Source organism: Carlito syrichta, unplaced genomic scaffold (assembly GCF_000164805.1).
Source record: "Carlito syrichta isolate Samal-C Ts95f unplaced genomic scaffold, Tarsius_syrichta-2.0.1 Scaffold148222, whole genome shotgun sequence".
Classification (NCBI taxonomy): Eukaryota; Metazoa; Chordata; class Mammalia; order Primates; family Tarsiidae; genus Carlito; species Carlito syrichta.
In genome coordinates, this window is record NW_007092318.1 from 491,370 (window position 1) to 506,366 (window position 14,997).

General features: G+C 39.1%; 1 protein-coding gene across 2 annotated transcripts in view; it reads left to right on the forward strand.

Moving 5' to 3' along the window:
* Positions 1–14,756, forward strand: part of MBTPS2 (membrane bound transcription factor peptidase, site 2) — a 44,653-nt gene extending 29,897 nt beyond the window's left edge. The window contains exons 6-11 of one of the 2 annotated variants that reach the window (XM_008050516.2): positions 960–1,078; positions 2,564–2,744; positions 7,394–7,488; positions 7,850–8,045; positions 10,191–10,266; positions 11,799–14,756. In XM_008050516.2, the coding sequence (XP_008048707.1) occupies positions 960–1,078; positions 2,564–2,744; positions 7,394–7,488; positions 7,850–8,045; positions 10,191–10,266; positions 11,799–12,021 (890 nt within the window). In that variant the 3' untranslated portion in view covers positions 12,022–14,756. The remainder of the gene's footprint in view (positions 1–959; positions 1,079–2,563; positions 2,745–7,393; positions 7,489–7,849; positions 8,046–10,190; positions 10,267–11,798) is intronic. The other variant, XM_008050517.2, reaches the window with a different exon arrangement.
* Positions 14,757–14,997: the final 241 nt, after the last annotated feature.

Here is a 14,997-nt window from a genome sequence, read left to right on the forward strand (position 1 = left end):
GATCGCCGGAGCCCAGCAGGACAGGCTGCAGTGGCCAAGAGCGGCCACTGTACTCCAGTCTGGGCGACCAAGTGAGACTCCAACTCAAAAAATAAAAAAAAAGATTGGTGAATTTGACCACATACTGTTTTTTTTTTTTCAATGAAGACACTGTCGCTGTATGGTTTATTGCTTTATAGTCTATAACATAATGTAAGACACATACATTATTTGTTCCAATAATATTATTCCCCATAATAGTTTAATTTTAAAATTAAAACAATCTCTTCAGTTTAGCAAGAAAGTTTTTTTATAATTTTGTCTTAACTTTTATTTGAATGTATTTGAAGTTTCAAAGATCACAAGTATGTTTAAATTAATGATATAGACCGGGCTCAGTGGCTCAGCCTGTAATCCCAGCACTTTGGGAGGCTAAGGTGAGTGGATTGCCTGAGCCCGCGGGTTTGAGACCTGCCTGGGCAACTTGGTGAGACCTCATCTCTACAGTAAATCAAAAAATCAGCCGGGAGTGATAGCGCATGCCTCTAATTGCGGCTACTCGGAAGGCTGAGGCGGAATGATTGCGGGAGCCCAGCAGGTCGAGGCTGCGGTGGCCGGGAGTGGCCACTGCACTCCAGTCTGGGCGACTGAGTAAGACTCCGACTCAAAAAAAAAAATTAATGATATATATATTTTTTCTGAAAAAGGTATAGTTAGTAGAAGATATTCTGCCCATATTAAATCTTTCTTACGTATCATCCTAATGTGGTATTAACATGCTCATTTTAGATTTCAGTATCTGAAATGAAAATGGCCTCTAGCTGAACATTTGTCTACTGTATGAAGAAGTAGGTCCCTCTGCCTCACAGCTTCTTCTAGTCACTTTATTAATTTACCAGAATGTCAGGTATTATGAAGTTCAGCAAACTATATCATTCCTGCCCTTGATTGAGCTTATTGCTTTTCTTCTTTCTTTCCAGGTATCTGGCATAATTTTGTCCTTGCACTCCTGGGTATTTTAGCTCTTGTTCTCCTCCCAGTAATTCTCTTGCCATTTTACTACACTGGAGTCGGGGTGCTTATTACCGAAGTTGCTGAGGTAAATAATGAATTACTTGGAACATTCTTTCGTCAAATATTGTGATATAATCCTTAACATTTTAATGTCAGGAACTTTTATTCAGGATCTCTTCATGTACTTAGAATGCTCAGTTTCTTCTGTAATCCTTTCAAATCTAACACATAATGTGAAACACATTGGCTTTTTAAAAATATCATGAAAATTGGTCAGTGCTGTGGCTCACACCTATAATCCCAATACTTTCAGAGGCCAAGGCAAGATCACTTGAGTCCAAGAGTTCAAGACCAGCCTGCACAGCATAGTGAGACCTTATCTTTACAAAAAAAAAATTTTTTAAATTAACCAGGTGTGGTGGCACACACCTGTAGTCCCAGCTACTTGGGAGGTTGAGGCGGAAGAATCTCCTGAGCTCAGGAGTTTGAGCATGTAGTGAGCCGTGATCCTGCCACTGCATTCCAGCCTGGGTAACAGAGCAAGACACTGACTCAAAAAAAAAAAAATCATGAAAAATGTTTTCTGAATAGTATCGAGATTCTCTACCTGTAGTTTGGTTGATAAGATGCATCATTTGTCTGTACTGTTTATTTTTATATCTGTGCTTTTGAGTCAAATGTCTTTACTCCTAAGAAGTAAGAAGGATGAGACCTAGGCTACCCAACCAGAACATTTTATAGGAGTTTAGATTGACGTCTTCAACTCTGTATTTTATTCCCTAAAACAGTAATTGCTATGATGGCATCAAATGTTCTATTCAAATTGCTCGCAAAGATTACCTTTGTGAGCAATTGGCTTACATATTCATTGTATGGATGGCATTGTCTGGATATCTGGGACTTGTCTTATAGTTTTATCCACTGAGGATAGAGGAAAGGGAAGCAGTATGACGATTACTTTCACAAAAAGTTTGAATTAGTAGTTTGGGAGAAAACTTTATCATTTTAATCTTAACAATGAGCAAGTCGATTTTTTTTTTAATTGTGAGAAATTCAAAATCTTGGGAACTTAAAAAAAGCAACTATAATTGCTGGATTTTATTTTGTTAATTTTCTAGGACTATATGTCTTAAATTTAAAGGTGGATTATTTTTCTGCATTAAGAATATCCAGCTGGGCTCGGTGGCTCAGCCTGTAATCCCGCACCTTGGGAGGCTGAGGTGAGTGGATTTCCTGAGTCCGCGGGTTCAAGACCCGCCTGGGCAACTTGGTGAGACCTCATCTCTACAATAAATAAAAAATTAGCTGGGCATGGTAGCACGCACCTGTAATTCCGGCTACTCGGAAGGCTGAGGCGGAAGGATCGCCGGAGCGCAGCAGGTGGAGGCTGCAGTGGCTGGGAGTGGTCACTGCACTCCAGTCTGGGCAACAGAGTGAGACTCCAACTCCAAAAAAAAAAAAAAAAAGAATATCCTACGTAATTAACTCTGTGTCTTTAACTATTACTCACTCAGATTAATCATAGCTTGTATTCATGCATTGTCTGATTTGATTTTGCCCTCTTCCCAAGGACTCGCCTGCCATTGGACCCAGAGGCCTTTTTGTAGGAGACCTTGTCACCCATCTACAGGATTGTCCTGTTACTAATGTGCAAGATTGGAATGAATGTCTCGATACCATCGCCTATGAGCCTCAAATTGGTTACTGTATAAGTGCATCAACTTTGCAGCAGTTAAGTTTCCCAGTTAGAGGTGTGTATATTTCCTCAATATAATAGAATGCTTCAAGCAGCAGTACCTGCCATATACTAATCCTTAGACCATGTTTATAGATTTATTTTGTTCTAATCTTTTTGAAGCAAGCCAGTAAAGTAAATAGGTCCAAACAAATGACATTCTTGGTAAAGCAGATACTAATATTTATGTTCACTTTGTTATGTATTGTTATTGAACTTCTAACCACTTTCATAATACCATATTTGGCTTTTAAGACTCTCAGTTAAGAATTCAAAAGAGGGCCTGGCTCGGTGGCTCAGCCTGTAATCCCAGCACTTTGGGAGGCCGAGGTGAGTGGATTGCCTGAGCCCGTGGGTTCGAGACCCATCTGGGCAACTTGGTGAGACCTCATCTCTACAATAAATCAAAAATTAGCCGGGCATGGTAGCGCGCCCCTGTAGTTCCAGCTACTTGGAAGGCTGAGGCGGAAGGATCGCTGGAGCCCAGCAGGTCAAGGCTGTGGTGGCCAGGAGCGGCCACTGCACTCCAGTCTGGGTGACAGAGTGAGACTCCAACTCAAAAAAAAAAGAAAAAAACAATTTAAAAGAGTATATTAAATTACCATTCACCAGGTGTGGTGGCTCACACCTATAATCCTAGCACTTTGGAAGGCTAAGGTGAGAGGATTGTCTGAGCCCATAGGTTCGACATCAGCCTGGGCAACTTGGTAAGACCTCATCTCTACAATAAGTAAAAAAATTAGCCGGGCACGGTGGCACATGCTTGTAGTTCCAGCTACTTGGAAGACTGAGGCGGAAGGATTGCCTGAGCCCAGTAGATCAAGGCTGTGGTGACTGTCAGCATGCTACTACACTCCAGCCTGGGCATCAGAGTGAGACTCCAACTCAAAAAAATAAAAATTATCATTCAAGGCCAGGCTTAATGACTCAGCCTGTGATCCCAGCACTTTGGGAGGAAGCGAGTGGATTTCCTGAACTCACGGGTTCCAGACCAGCCCGGGCAACTTGGCAAGACCTTGTCTCTACAATGCATAAAAAATTAGCTGGGTGTAGAAGCGCGTGCCTGTAGTTCCAGCTACTTGGAAGGCTGAGGTGGAAGGCTCACCTGAGCCCAGCCAGGTTGAGGCTGTGGTGGCCATGAGCGTGCCACTGCACTCCAGCCTGGGCGACAGAGTGAGACTCCCAACTCAAAAAAAAAAAAATTATCATTCAAGCTCAACCATAGCAATTAATTAAATTCCAATATTAAATACCCCTAATATAATATTTTTATGAATGGTGTAGATATGTAATAGTATCTTGATTTATACTTCTATAATTTAAAGTTAAGCACTTATATTATCAAACATGTTGTATCAATAGTGATAATAAATTCCTAACTTCCAATTCTGAATTGTACACAATCTTCCAAGAAAAGTTAGTGATTAAGCATCAGTTGTAATTTTTTTTTTTTTTTTGAGTTGGAATCTCACTCTGTCGTCCAGACTCTGGAGTGCAGTGGCCGCTCCCGGCCACCACAGCCTCGACCTGCTAGGCTCCGACGATACTTCTGCCTCAGCCTTCCGAGTAGCTGGAACTACAGGCGCGTGCTACCACGCCCAGCTAATTTTTTGGTATATTGTAGAGATGAGGTCTCGCCAAGTTGCCCAGGCAGGTCTCGAACCCGCAGGCTCAGGCAATCCACTCACCTCAGCCTCCCAAAGGCGCAGGATTATAGGCTGAGCCACCGAGCCCGGCTGTAAATTTTTTTTAATTATTACTGATACAAAGGTAAGTGGTATAGAACATCACTTATATATTCAGTGTATATTTAGTAATCCACCTTATACAAAACACAAAGAAACCTTTCCCTCAAGGAGTTCACAGTCTAGTTAAAGAAATAATACAATACAGGTTAAAAGTATGTAATGACAGGTGATATTAGAAAATTATGGCAGTCAGTCTTGACCAAGAAAATGAAGGCAGTTTTCACAGCAGCAACCCTTGAACTGGGCCTCAACAGTGAGTTTTATTTTAGGAGGCCAAGATGGGAATGAACCTCATGGAACAGAAGGTGTTCAGAGAACTACTAGTAATTCAGTTTAGCAAGAGAATCATATGAGATAAGGTGGTAAAAAAAAAAGTAGAAATCTTTCAGTTTTAGGCTACGGAGTTGAGACTGTTTGGTAACATTGCAGAGTCTGGACATTTTGGAATAGAGAAATTATATTCTCGGAGTTACACATTGGAAAAGTAATCTGAAGCATTTAGTATTTGGAACATGTTTGTGTAAAGCTAGGTGGGGAGCAAACAGACTTGTTAGGGGTTTGTTCAAATGGGTCAGGTGAGAAAGAATTAGTCTGTACACCAGTGGGAATAGATAAGGAGAAATAATGAGGTAAAAATTGGTGAGACTTGGCAACTGATCAGAGACAACACTGTGATCAGGGTTTTAGCCTGGGCTGATTTTTCAAATTTTTAATTCCTAAACAACTTTTTACCTTATACTTTCAGTTAGGGCTGACAAGTGATTATTGGCGGGAGTTTGTGCCATTAGATGTTCATAATTTGCTTTAATACTTTAAATATTGTTTGTCACCCAAAGTTAAATCCCCATTTAGTTATGGTAAGAGAAAACAAAACAAAGCTACCCACACAGCCAGCTAACACAAAGGAAAAATCGACTGTCAGTTAGTTTGCTTTGTCTCTGTCTGCTTCTTCATTATATATAGGCCAAGGAGAGAGAGCAATAGTGTGTGGCTAGGGGAGGTCTAGTATAATTGGTATAAGAAATCTTCTTCCAATAATCTAGTAAAACAAAACAAAAAATTATTTTAAAAAGCACAAATTTTTGGCTGAAATAGGAAATTCTTTTAAAATTAAATTGCATATCAACTGATATTTTCATGCTAAGTCTTCCTAAAGACGTTCTTGTAATAGAAAAGCTTTTGGAGGTTACGGTGGCCGTGAGTGTGCCACTGCAGCCCGGGTGACAAGAGTGAGACTCCAACTAAAAAAGCTTTATTAGTACTGAAAAACAGGGATAACTTTGCTCTTGAGTCTTTAATTGATACTTACCACCCATCCATTTATGCTTTACCAGTTTGATGTTTTGAATGTAGAAAATCTTCAAAAATAAATACATGAAATCATTTTTTATCCAACCAGTATCTGTGATTTAGCTTTCTTTCTTATTTATTTATTTATTTATTTATTTATTTATTTATTATTCAGCCCCAGGTACAAGTAAAGTAGTCTACTAAAGAACTTTAAAAAATAAATAATAGCCGGGTGATTTAGCTTTCTTATTTATTTATTTATTTATTTATTTATTTATTTATTTATTTATATATTTATTTATTATTCAGCCCCAGGTACAAGTAAAGTAGTCTACTAAAGAACTTTAAAAAATAAATAATAACCGGGCTCGGTGGCTCAGCCTGTAATTCCGCGCCTTGGGAGGTTGAGGTGAATGGGTTGCCTGAGCCTGTGGGTTCGAGACCCACCTGGGCAACTTGGTGAGACCTCATCTCTACAATAAATCAAAAAATTGTACACCTAACCCTTAACTGTACCCCACAAAACCATAATAAAAAATATTGATTAATAAAAATAAATAAATAAAAATAAATCAAAAAATTAGCCGGATGTGGTAGCACGCACCTGTAGTTCCAGCTACTTGGAAGGCTGAGGCAGAAGGATCGCCGGAGCCCAGCAGGTCGAGGCTGTGGTGGCCGGGAGCGGCCACTGCACTCCAGTCTGGGTGACAGAGTGAGACTCCAACTCAAAAAATAAATAAATAAATAAATAATAGAAGGCCAGGCGGAGTGGCTCACGCCTATAATCCCAGCACTTTGGGAGGCCAAGGTGAGAGGATTGCCTGAACCTGTGGGTTTGTGACCAGCCTGGGCAACTTGGCAAGACCTCATCTCTACAATAAATTTTTTAAAAAATTAGCCAAGCATGGTGGCCCATGCCTGTAGTTCCAGCTACTTGGAAGGCTGAGGCGGAAGGATCACCTGAGCCCAGCAGGTTGAGGCTGCGGTGGCCGGGAGAATGCCACTGCCCTCCAGCCTGGGTGGCAGAGTGAGACTCCCACTCAAATAAATAAATAAATAGTAGGAATTAAACAATGGTCCCATTTCTTTTGTCTTTCAAAAATGGTAACTGGATTACTGGTATGTGGACAGATATGTGTACCTCTCTTGGTCAAATTGGGCTTCCCTGGTTCTGTAGGAAAAGACTCAAGGTGAGCCTGGAGGTTAAATTGGTATTTGGACATAATGGAGATGTCTTAGGCATCCTTTGGCGTCCTCTGTTTGGTAGCCCCACAGTGCAGCAGTTCAGAAGTAATACTGGACCAGTGACATTAGGGCACAAAATAGTGACTCATTAAATGTTTGTGCTTGAGCAGCTAGAGTTATTATTGTGAAACCTACCAAGACACTGGAACTCTAGCATTTATATGAGGTCAACTAACCTAAGATAAGTGCTTCTTCTTGATTTCAAATTGGGAGGATCTCATTTTGTAATGTAAAATCAAACTGCAGCAAGTAGCCTGCAAAGTGAACTCTGAATTGTACAGTTGCTTCTAAATTCATGTGCTTTTTTTGTCTTAAGAGCAAATTTTTTATTAAAATGTACCTTTAGGTAACAAATTCTAATAAACACTGTGTTACTCTTTAGCATACAAACGACTAGATGGTTCGACTGAATGCTGTAACAATCATAGCCTCACAGATGTGTGCTTCTCCTACAGAAATAATTTTAATAAGCGTTTGGTAAGTTATCCCTGAGGCAGTCTCGCTTGTCTGATATAATTACTACAAAATAAGCATATAGAGCTAAAATGGAGTCTATGAGAACTTTTCCCTTTTGCTCTATTTATTTTCCATCATTTTATTAAAATCTCTACATTTCAGATGTCACATTGCATCTGAGACTCTTTAAAAATTTATAGTGTTAATATCTTATTTGGCCAAGGTGGGATACTAGTATTTACTATTTACTGGTAGATACACACAAATGGCATTTCTTTTATATGAACTTCATTCCTAATATACTAGGTGACATGAAAAATATTGAAGGAATGTAACTTGGGTGTTTCTTTTTAATATTTAATAATTAATATTTTATATATAGCATACCTGTCTACCTGCCCGGAAAGCGGTTGAAGCCACTCAAGTTTGTAGATCCAATAAAGATTGTAAGAAAAGCTCGAGCTCAAGTTTCTGTATAATACCTTCTCTGGAAACTCATACTCGCTTAATAAAAGTGAAACACCCGCCACAAATTGATATGTTGTACGTAGGACATCCTCTGCATCTTCACTACACCGGTGAGTATTATCACGGTAGACCCTCAGAAAAATCATTAAGATCATATATATTTCTCAATGGTAGAAACTCAGTACAAATCCTTGCATTAATTGTATTTATTATATATTTAATCACTTATCAAAGTCTTGTTAATTTGTTCTTGAACATTATATGAATTTAGGCAGTAGGAAGATAATCTGAATTTATCAAGTAAGATGGAGCCAAATCCTATGCCTGCCTGTGGAAAGTGACATATTTTTTCCTTCTCTACTCTTTATGCCTGAGTCAAGTGGGTAAGCTCTCAAATGTTCTCTGAGAGTTTATTAAATTTATCCAAGCTTCCCAAAATAATGGCAAGAGTAGCATCCCCTAGAGAATGCCAGTTTACATGGGACTGTGACTGTAATTTATGCATCACACATGAATTTTATATGAATATAATTTCAAAACTGAACCAGCACAGTCATTCTAACTCATTTTGTTGTACAAGTTTTTGTAACAGTTTACCATTCAATTCACCCATTAAAGTGTACAATTCTATGTGCAGCCATCACTACAATATAGTTCTAGAACATTTTCATCACCCCAAAAAGAAACCCCATACCCATTAAACAGTCACTTTCCCCATCTCCCAACATCTCTCACCCTTTGGTAACCACTAATCTACTTCCTGTTTCTATAAATTTGCCTGTTTTGGACATTTCATATAAATGGAATATTTTGTAACTGCTTTATTTTATGTAGCATAATATTTTCAAAGTTCATCCATGTTGTAGCATAAATCAGTACTTCATTCTTTTTAAAGTCAATTAATATTCCATTGTATGGATAGACCAAATTTTCTTTATTCATTGATCAGTAAATAGATATGTGGGTTTTATATTACTCTTTTTTTTTTTGGAGTTGGAGTATTACTGTCACCCAGGCTAGAGTGCAGTGGCACAGTCACAACCACCGCAGCCTCAATCTGCTGGGCTCAGGCGATTCTTCTGCCTTAGTCTTCCAAGTAGCTGGAACCACAGGCACATGCCACCATACCCGGCTAATTTTTTTTTTTTTTTAATTGTAGAGACAAGGTTGCCCAGGCTGGTCTCGAACCCGTGTGCTCAAGCAGTCCTCTTGTCTCCACCTCCCAAAGTGCTGGGCCACCGCACCTGGCCCAGCACCTGGCTTATATTACTCTTTAAAAGTCTCTCTTATTGCTCTGTGGCCAGATCTTGAGATATAACCTGGGTCATTTATTTATTTATTTATTTGACACTAAGTGACTCTAAACAGCAACTATCAAATAAAACTTCAACAAATGAAGAAATGTCCCCAGTTGGGATAATTCAAAGACATGTTGTTGAGTTCTGCCTAATTACAGGATAGGTTTTGTTTTGTTTTGTTTTGTTTTTTTGTTTTTTTTTTATGTCAGAGTCTCGCTGACACCCAGGCTGGAGTGCAGTGGCACGCTCAAGGCCACCGCAGCCTTGACCTGCTGGGCTCAGGTGATCCTTCCACCCCAGCCTTGCAAGTAGCTGGAACCACAGGCATGTGCCACCACGCCTGGCTAATTTTTTGATTTATTGTAGAGATTAGGTCCCTCCAAGTTGCCCAAGCTGGTCTGGAACCCAAGGGCTCAGGCAATCTTCTCACCTCAGCCTCCCAAAGTACTGGGATTATAGGCGTAAGCCACCACACCCAGCTCCAGGATAGTTTTTAAATGTTTTGAACAAAAACAGGATTATGGAATCCATAGGGTAGAAGATATTTGAAAGTATCTTAACCACTCTAGCATAATAGTAGTATACTAGTTGGAGTAAATGTGATTTTAAGGTTATACATCTCCAAGAAACTAAGGATGCTTTAGATGTAAATTATATTTTCTTAAGTCAGTTTCTGAATTTGGTTGTTATACTTGGTATATAGTCAGCTTTATCTTACTCTCACCTGAAAATATAAGCACACACTGGGAAATCAATTTTTTCATTTCACTAATGTTAGTAGATATTCTATAAGATCAATTGCTTTTATATGTGAGGCATATAGCCTGCCTACATGTTTAGGAAGGGCTTTCTCAATCAATTTAATCAGTTAACCCAATTTTTGACCATAAAGTAAAAGTCCCAATGCTGTTGCTTATCCGGTATAAATAATATTCTTTATTCTTTTTTTGGTTTTAGTGAGCATCACCAGTTTTATTCCACGTTTCAACTTTCTAAGCATAGATCTGCCAGTGATTGTGGAGACATTTGTCAAGTATCCTTTCTGATGTTAAAAATATTTAAAAGTGTGTTATTTACAGCTTCCTCAGTTTTACCTTGAATAGAGCATTACAAGTATAGACCTCACAAGTAACACGTAAGTGCTAATAACTAAAAGAGAGATTTTTTTTTTGAGTCAAAGTCTCACTCTGTTGCCCAGGCTGGAGTGCTGTGGCATGCTCACAGCCACTGCAGCCTCAACCTGCTTGGCTCAAGCGATCCTTCTGCCTCAGCCTTCCAAGTAACTGGAACTACAGGCAAGTGCCACCATGCCCGGTTAATTTTTTTATTTATTGTAGAGATGAGGTCTCTCCAAGTTACCTAGGCTGGTCTTGAACCCGTGGGCTCAGGCAATCCTCTCACCTCGGCCTCCTAACGTGCTGGGCTTATAGGCTTGAGCCACTGCACCTGGCCTAAAAGAGAAATTTTTTTTTTTTTTTTTTTTGAGAGCTGGAGTCTCACTCTGTCACCCAGACTGGAGTGCAGTGGCTGCTCCCGGCCACCACAGCCTCTACCTGCTGGGCTCCAGCGATCCTTCCACCTCAGCCTTCCGAGTAGCCGGAATTATAGGTGCGCGCTACCACGCCCGGCTAATTTTTTTTTTTATTGTAGAGATGAGGTCTCGCCTGCCCAGGCGGGTCTCGAACCGCGGGCTCAGGCAGTCCACTCACCTCAGCCTCCCAAAGGTGCAAGATTACAGGCTGAGCCACCGAGCCCGGCGAACAATTACTTTAAAAAGTATGTAATCAAGATTCTATTTTGTAGACTCTGCAACTTTGTCTCAAAGAGACTTATGCTATAACTTTATAGATGATTATAGATGATAGTTGGTTCAGGGGCCAAAATCCTTGTTTCCTCTTATAAAATAATGTTGTGTAAAGATCAGAAAGTAATTTATTTCTTTTTTTTTTTTTTTTTTTTTTTTTTTGAGTTGGCATCTCACTGTCACCTGGGCTGAAGTGCGGTGGCACGCTCACAGTGACCACAGCTCCACCTGCTGGGCTCAGGTGATCCTTCCACCTCTGCCTTCCAAGTAGCGGGAACTAACATGCCTGGCTAATTTTGATTTATTGTAGAGATGAGGTCTCACCAAGTTGCCCAGGCTGGTGTCGAACCCATGGGCTCAGGCAGTCCACTCGGCCTCCCAATGTGCTGGGATTACAGCCTGAGCCACCGAGCCCGCCTAATAATTTATTTCTCATTTTTTATTCCTTCCACATTTCTTTTCCTTGTTGTATCATTAAAGGATTAAAAAGACTTAGTCTTCCTAGGAGTTCATTATAGATTGGCTTAGTTTACAAGTGGTCGGTCTTTATTTTTCTACTCAAGATTTTGAACTTCTAAGTAATATAAATTCATTTTGTTTTAAAGAGTAGAGATGTAATAAGGTATGGCAGAGATTTAAAGAAAGTAGAGAAGTCACCTGCAATCTCAAATTTAGTCATACTAAAATGCCTTATTCTAACTCACAGAAATGTAGTTTCCACCCAGACCTCATAGTTGGCACCTTAACTGATTTTAACTCAGGTATCTGATTTCCCTATCAGGAGCTCTGGCCATCGTTAATGCAGTGCCCTGCTTTGCTTTGGACGGACAGTGGATTTTAAATTCTTTCCTGGATGCCACCCTTACCTCAGTGATTGGAGACAATGATGTCAAAGATCTGATAGGATTTTTCATCTTGCTTGGTGGCAGTGTACTTTTGGCTGCCAATGTGACCCTGGGACTTTGGATGGTTACAGCACGGTAATGTTTGCACTCATCTGAGAGAATCTCTGAGTTACAGTATACAGCTGTGTGGTAATATCCATTGCCATTGAAATTCTTACTTGGTGTGAAATGTAAAGTGTTTCCTTAAAATTACATCTTAGCCAACAACTTTGAGCTCCTCCTATACCCAGAGTACCCATACTCTGTGATAGGTGATAAGTGGAAGAAATGAAAGGCATAGTCCCTGACTGCATTCCAGTTTGAAAGACTGGATGTACACAGATGCTTATGGAACAATTTCTAAACAAGTGCAAATTCATGTAATACCATTTTGTGTGACTATATATCTTGTTGAAATAGTATAAAGACAAACAGCACTGGGTGGAATTAATCAGTAAAAACTTCTTGCAAAAGCATTATTAATCAAGATTTGAAGGAGACCAGACTTTGGCCAAGTGAAAGGGTGACTGTTTTCTTGGCCTTTATCTCTTGTCCTATGTCTTGTTTGAATAGTATTTTTAAATTTAATGGTGTCTTATTTTGTACTCTGAAAACTGAGGTCTGATTATAATTATATTAATAAAATTCTGTAAAATAATCTGCTGACAGGAAAGGGAAAAATCTTTGTCAAATGATGCCAAATAAATGAATAAAGTAGGAAGTAGGACCTATGATATTATGAGACATATTTTGCCCCAAAGGAGTTACCTCTAATAAGTGTCTCGGCCCACTCACAAAGCACTAGCCTTGACATGTAGAGTGAGCTGCAGAAGTGTCTCACACCAGCAGCATATGTACTAAGGCAGTTAGGGTTGAATCTCAGAACTAAGCTGGGTCTTCTGACAGATCACAAGACAGACCACACGATCTTCAGCAGTCCTGCTTACCATTCTCTATAGAGCTTTGGAGCCTGGAACCCTTCCTGGGTAGACATTTTCTCTTATGCTGCTGAGGCCATCTGGGGCCTAGCTCCTGGGTTCCTGTTTTCAAGAATAAATGACCTTAAGCCCTGAGCCATACTCTGTCCTCACCAGCGGCTCCCATGTTTCTCTGTGTCAGGTGATTAAATATCTAGTCCTTGCTTTCCATTTCTTCCCTAAGCTACCTCTGTGGGTCCACCGAAGATTTGCTAGTACAGAGAGAATGGCTACACATGAGTACGAATGTGGATTTGCCAGAGCCTGGGACCTTACTCATGAGCCCAAAAGAACCACACATGGTTTGAGTTCTTTTGGAGTGAAGATGCAGCCCTGGGAAATTTGGAAAGTCAACAGGCCATTGTGAAACTGTTGGTCTTAGAAGTGTATAAGCTTGCTGTTTCTTTGATGAAAAATATACACTTCTATCATAGACTCAAGAAGTGATAAAGGACAATAGTTCTTTAATAGCCATGTATGCAACTTCTTAACTAAGTGAGGTATTCTATGGGGTTACCTTTTTCAGATCATTGAGTTGCTCTTTAAGCACTAAGACTTTTAAATCATTTTTAAGAAACTCTTTTTAGATTATATTATAAACTCTCCTGCCTTCTTAAACAGAAATTATATATTGAATATAATTTTAACATTTTATTAATGACCTGGGTCATCAGTTAACACTACTGTACAAATTATTGGTTTATCCCAGAAAAGATAACATTTGTTTTATCCTTAGGTAGACAGTCATTTGGGAATCAAAGCATATTAGATAGTAATGCTCAGACCTGTTCAGGGAGTAGGGCTTAGAGAATGCCATGAAATACTTGCATAATTTGATTACATTAAATAAACAATTCACTAATGAAAATATCATATACGTAAAAGCCAGTTTTTTAAAAACAAAAAAATTAAGTAGTGGATATCTTATTAATTTAGTTTGGGGGGTAAAGAAACAAAATCTCATTTTTATTTCAGCTGTTAAACACTATGGTCTGTTGATCCATAGGATCAGGGATTGGGAACCACTCTACTAGGAAATTGAGCAGATCAGTACCATTTGTATAGACAAGGCCTCATTGTATAAGAAAGGAAATGTTATTATGTGTTGTCTTTTTTAAATTGATTGTGGACACTTCTAGAGCAAGGACCATGTCATAGTCATGTTTGCATCCCTGGCACAGTGCATGAGACATCATAAGTACTTAATAAATGTGGTTGAATGGATAATGATTAGTGTTATTTATGGATTAGAAAAGCATGTTTCTATTTAAGTAAGCTATAAAAGTATTATTGAATATTTACTGTAAATATATGTTAACATAAAAAAACTTGGAAAGTCTTTGTATCCCTGGTGTGTTATCATTTTTATGGAAAGAATCCATTTTGGTTTCTATAGAGCAATTAGAAAAATCTTGAAGATTTGAAGAAAGTGTTCTTTCTATGTTGTCACTTTGTTCAACAGTAAAACTTTATTCTCAGTGTTCCAACTCTGCATTGTTTACATTTTTTAGAGTTTTTTTTAATCACCTACAACGTGTAAAGAATGTATATATTCTTTTCAGCATCTCAGTTTGAAAATACATGCAGTTAAACTTGTCCTTTTGATAATCGCTCTTGTAGGTCATTGTCTGTTTTCACAGCAAATTGTAAACATGTGCTTCAGAGATATTGTGGCTCTCAGTCATCATTTTGTCCTGTGGTATTTATTGAATGTTCACATACTAATGGTGCACAGGTATTTTTTTCCATAAATCTTCTGACTGTGTTGTAACTCATTCTTCACCTTGAAGATACCATAGTTGCCGACATTTGATGTTTAGCAATAAAAGAATAAGTGTTTACCAGCATTTTATGTTTATCATCATCTATGTGTTGTCTTTAAAAAAAAAGTACTCTTCTATCAAAATTGTTCTCATTACCTAGAGTAAGATCTTAGTTCTTTTTTTTTTTTTTGAATTGGAGTCTTACTCTGTCACCCAGACTGGAGTGCAGTGGCCGCTCCCGGCCACCGCAGCCTCGACCTGCTGGGCTCCAGTGATCCTTCCGCCTCAGCCTTCCAAGTAACCGGAATTACAGGCATGCGCTACCAAGCCCAGCTG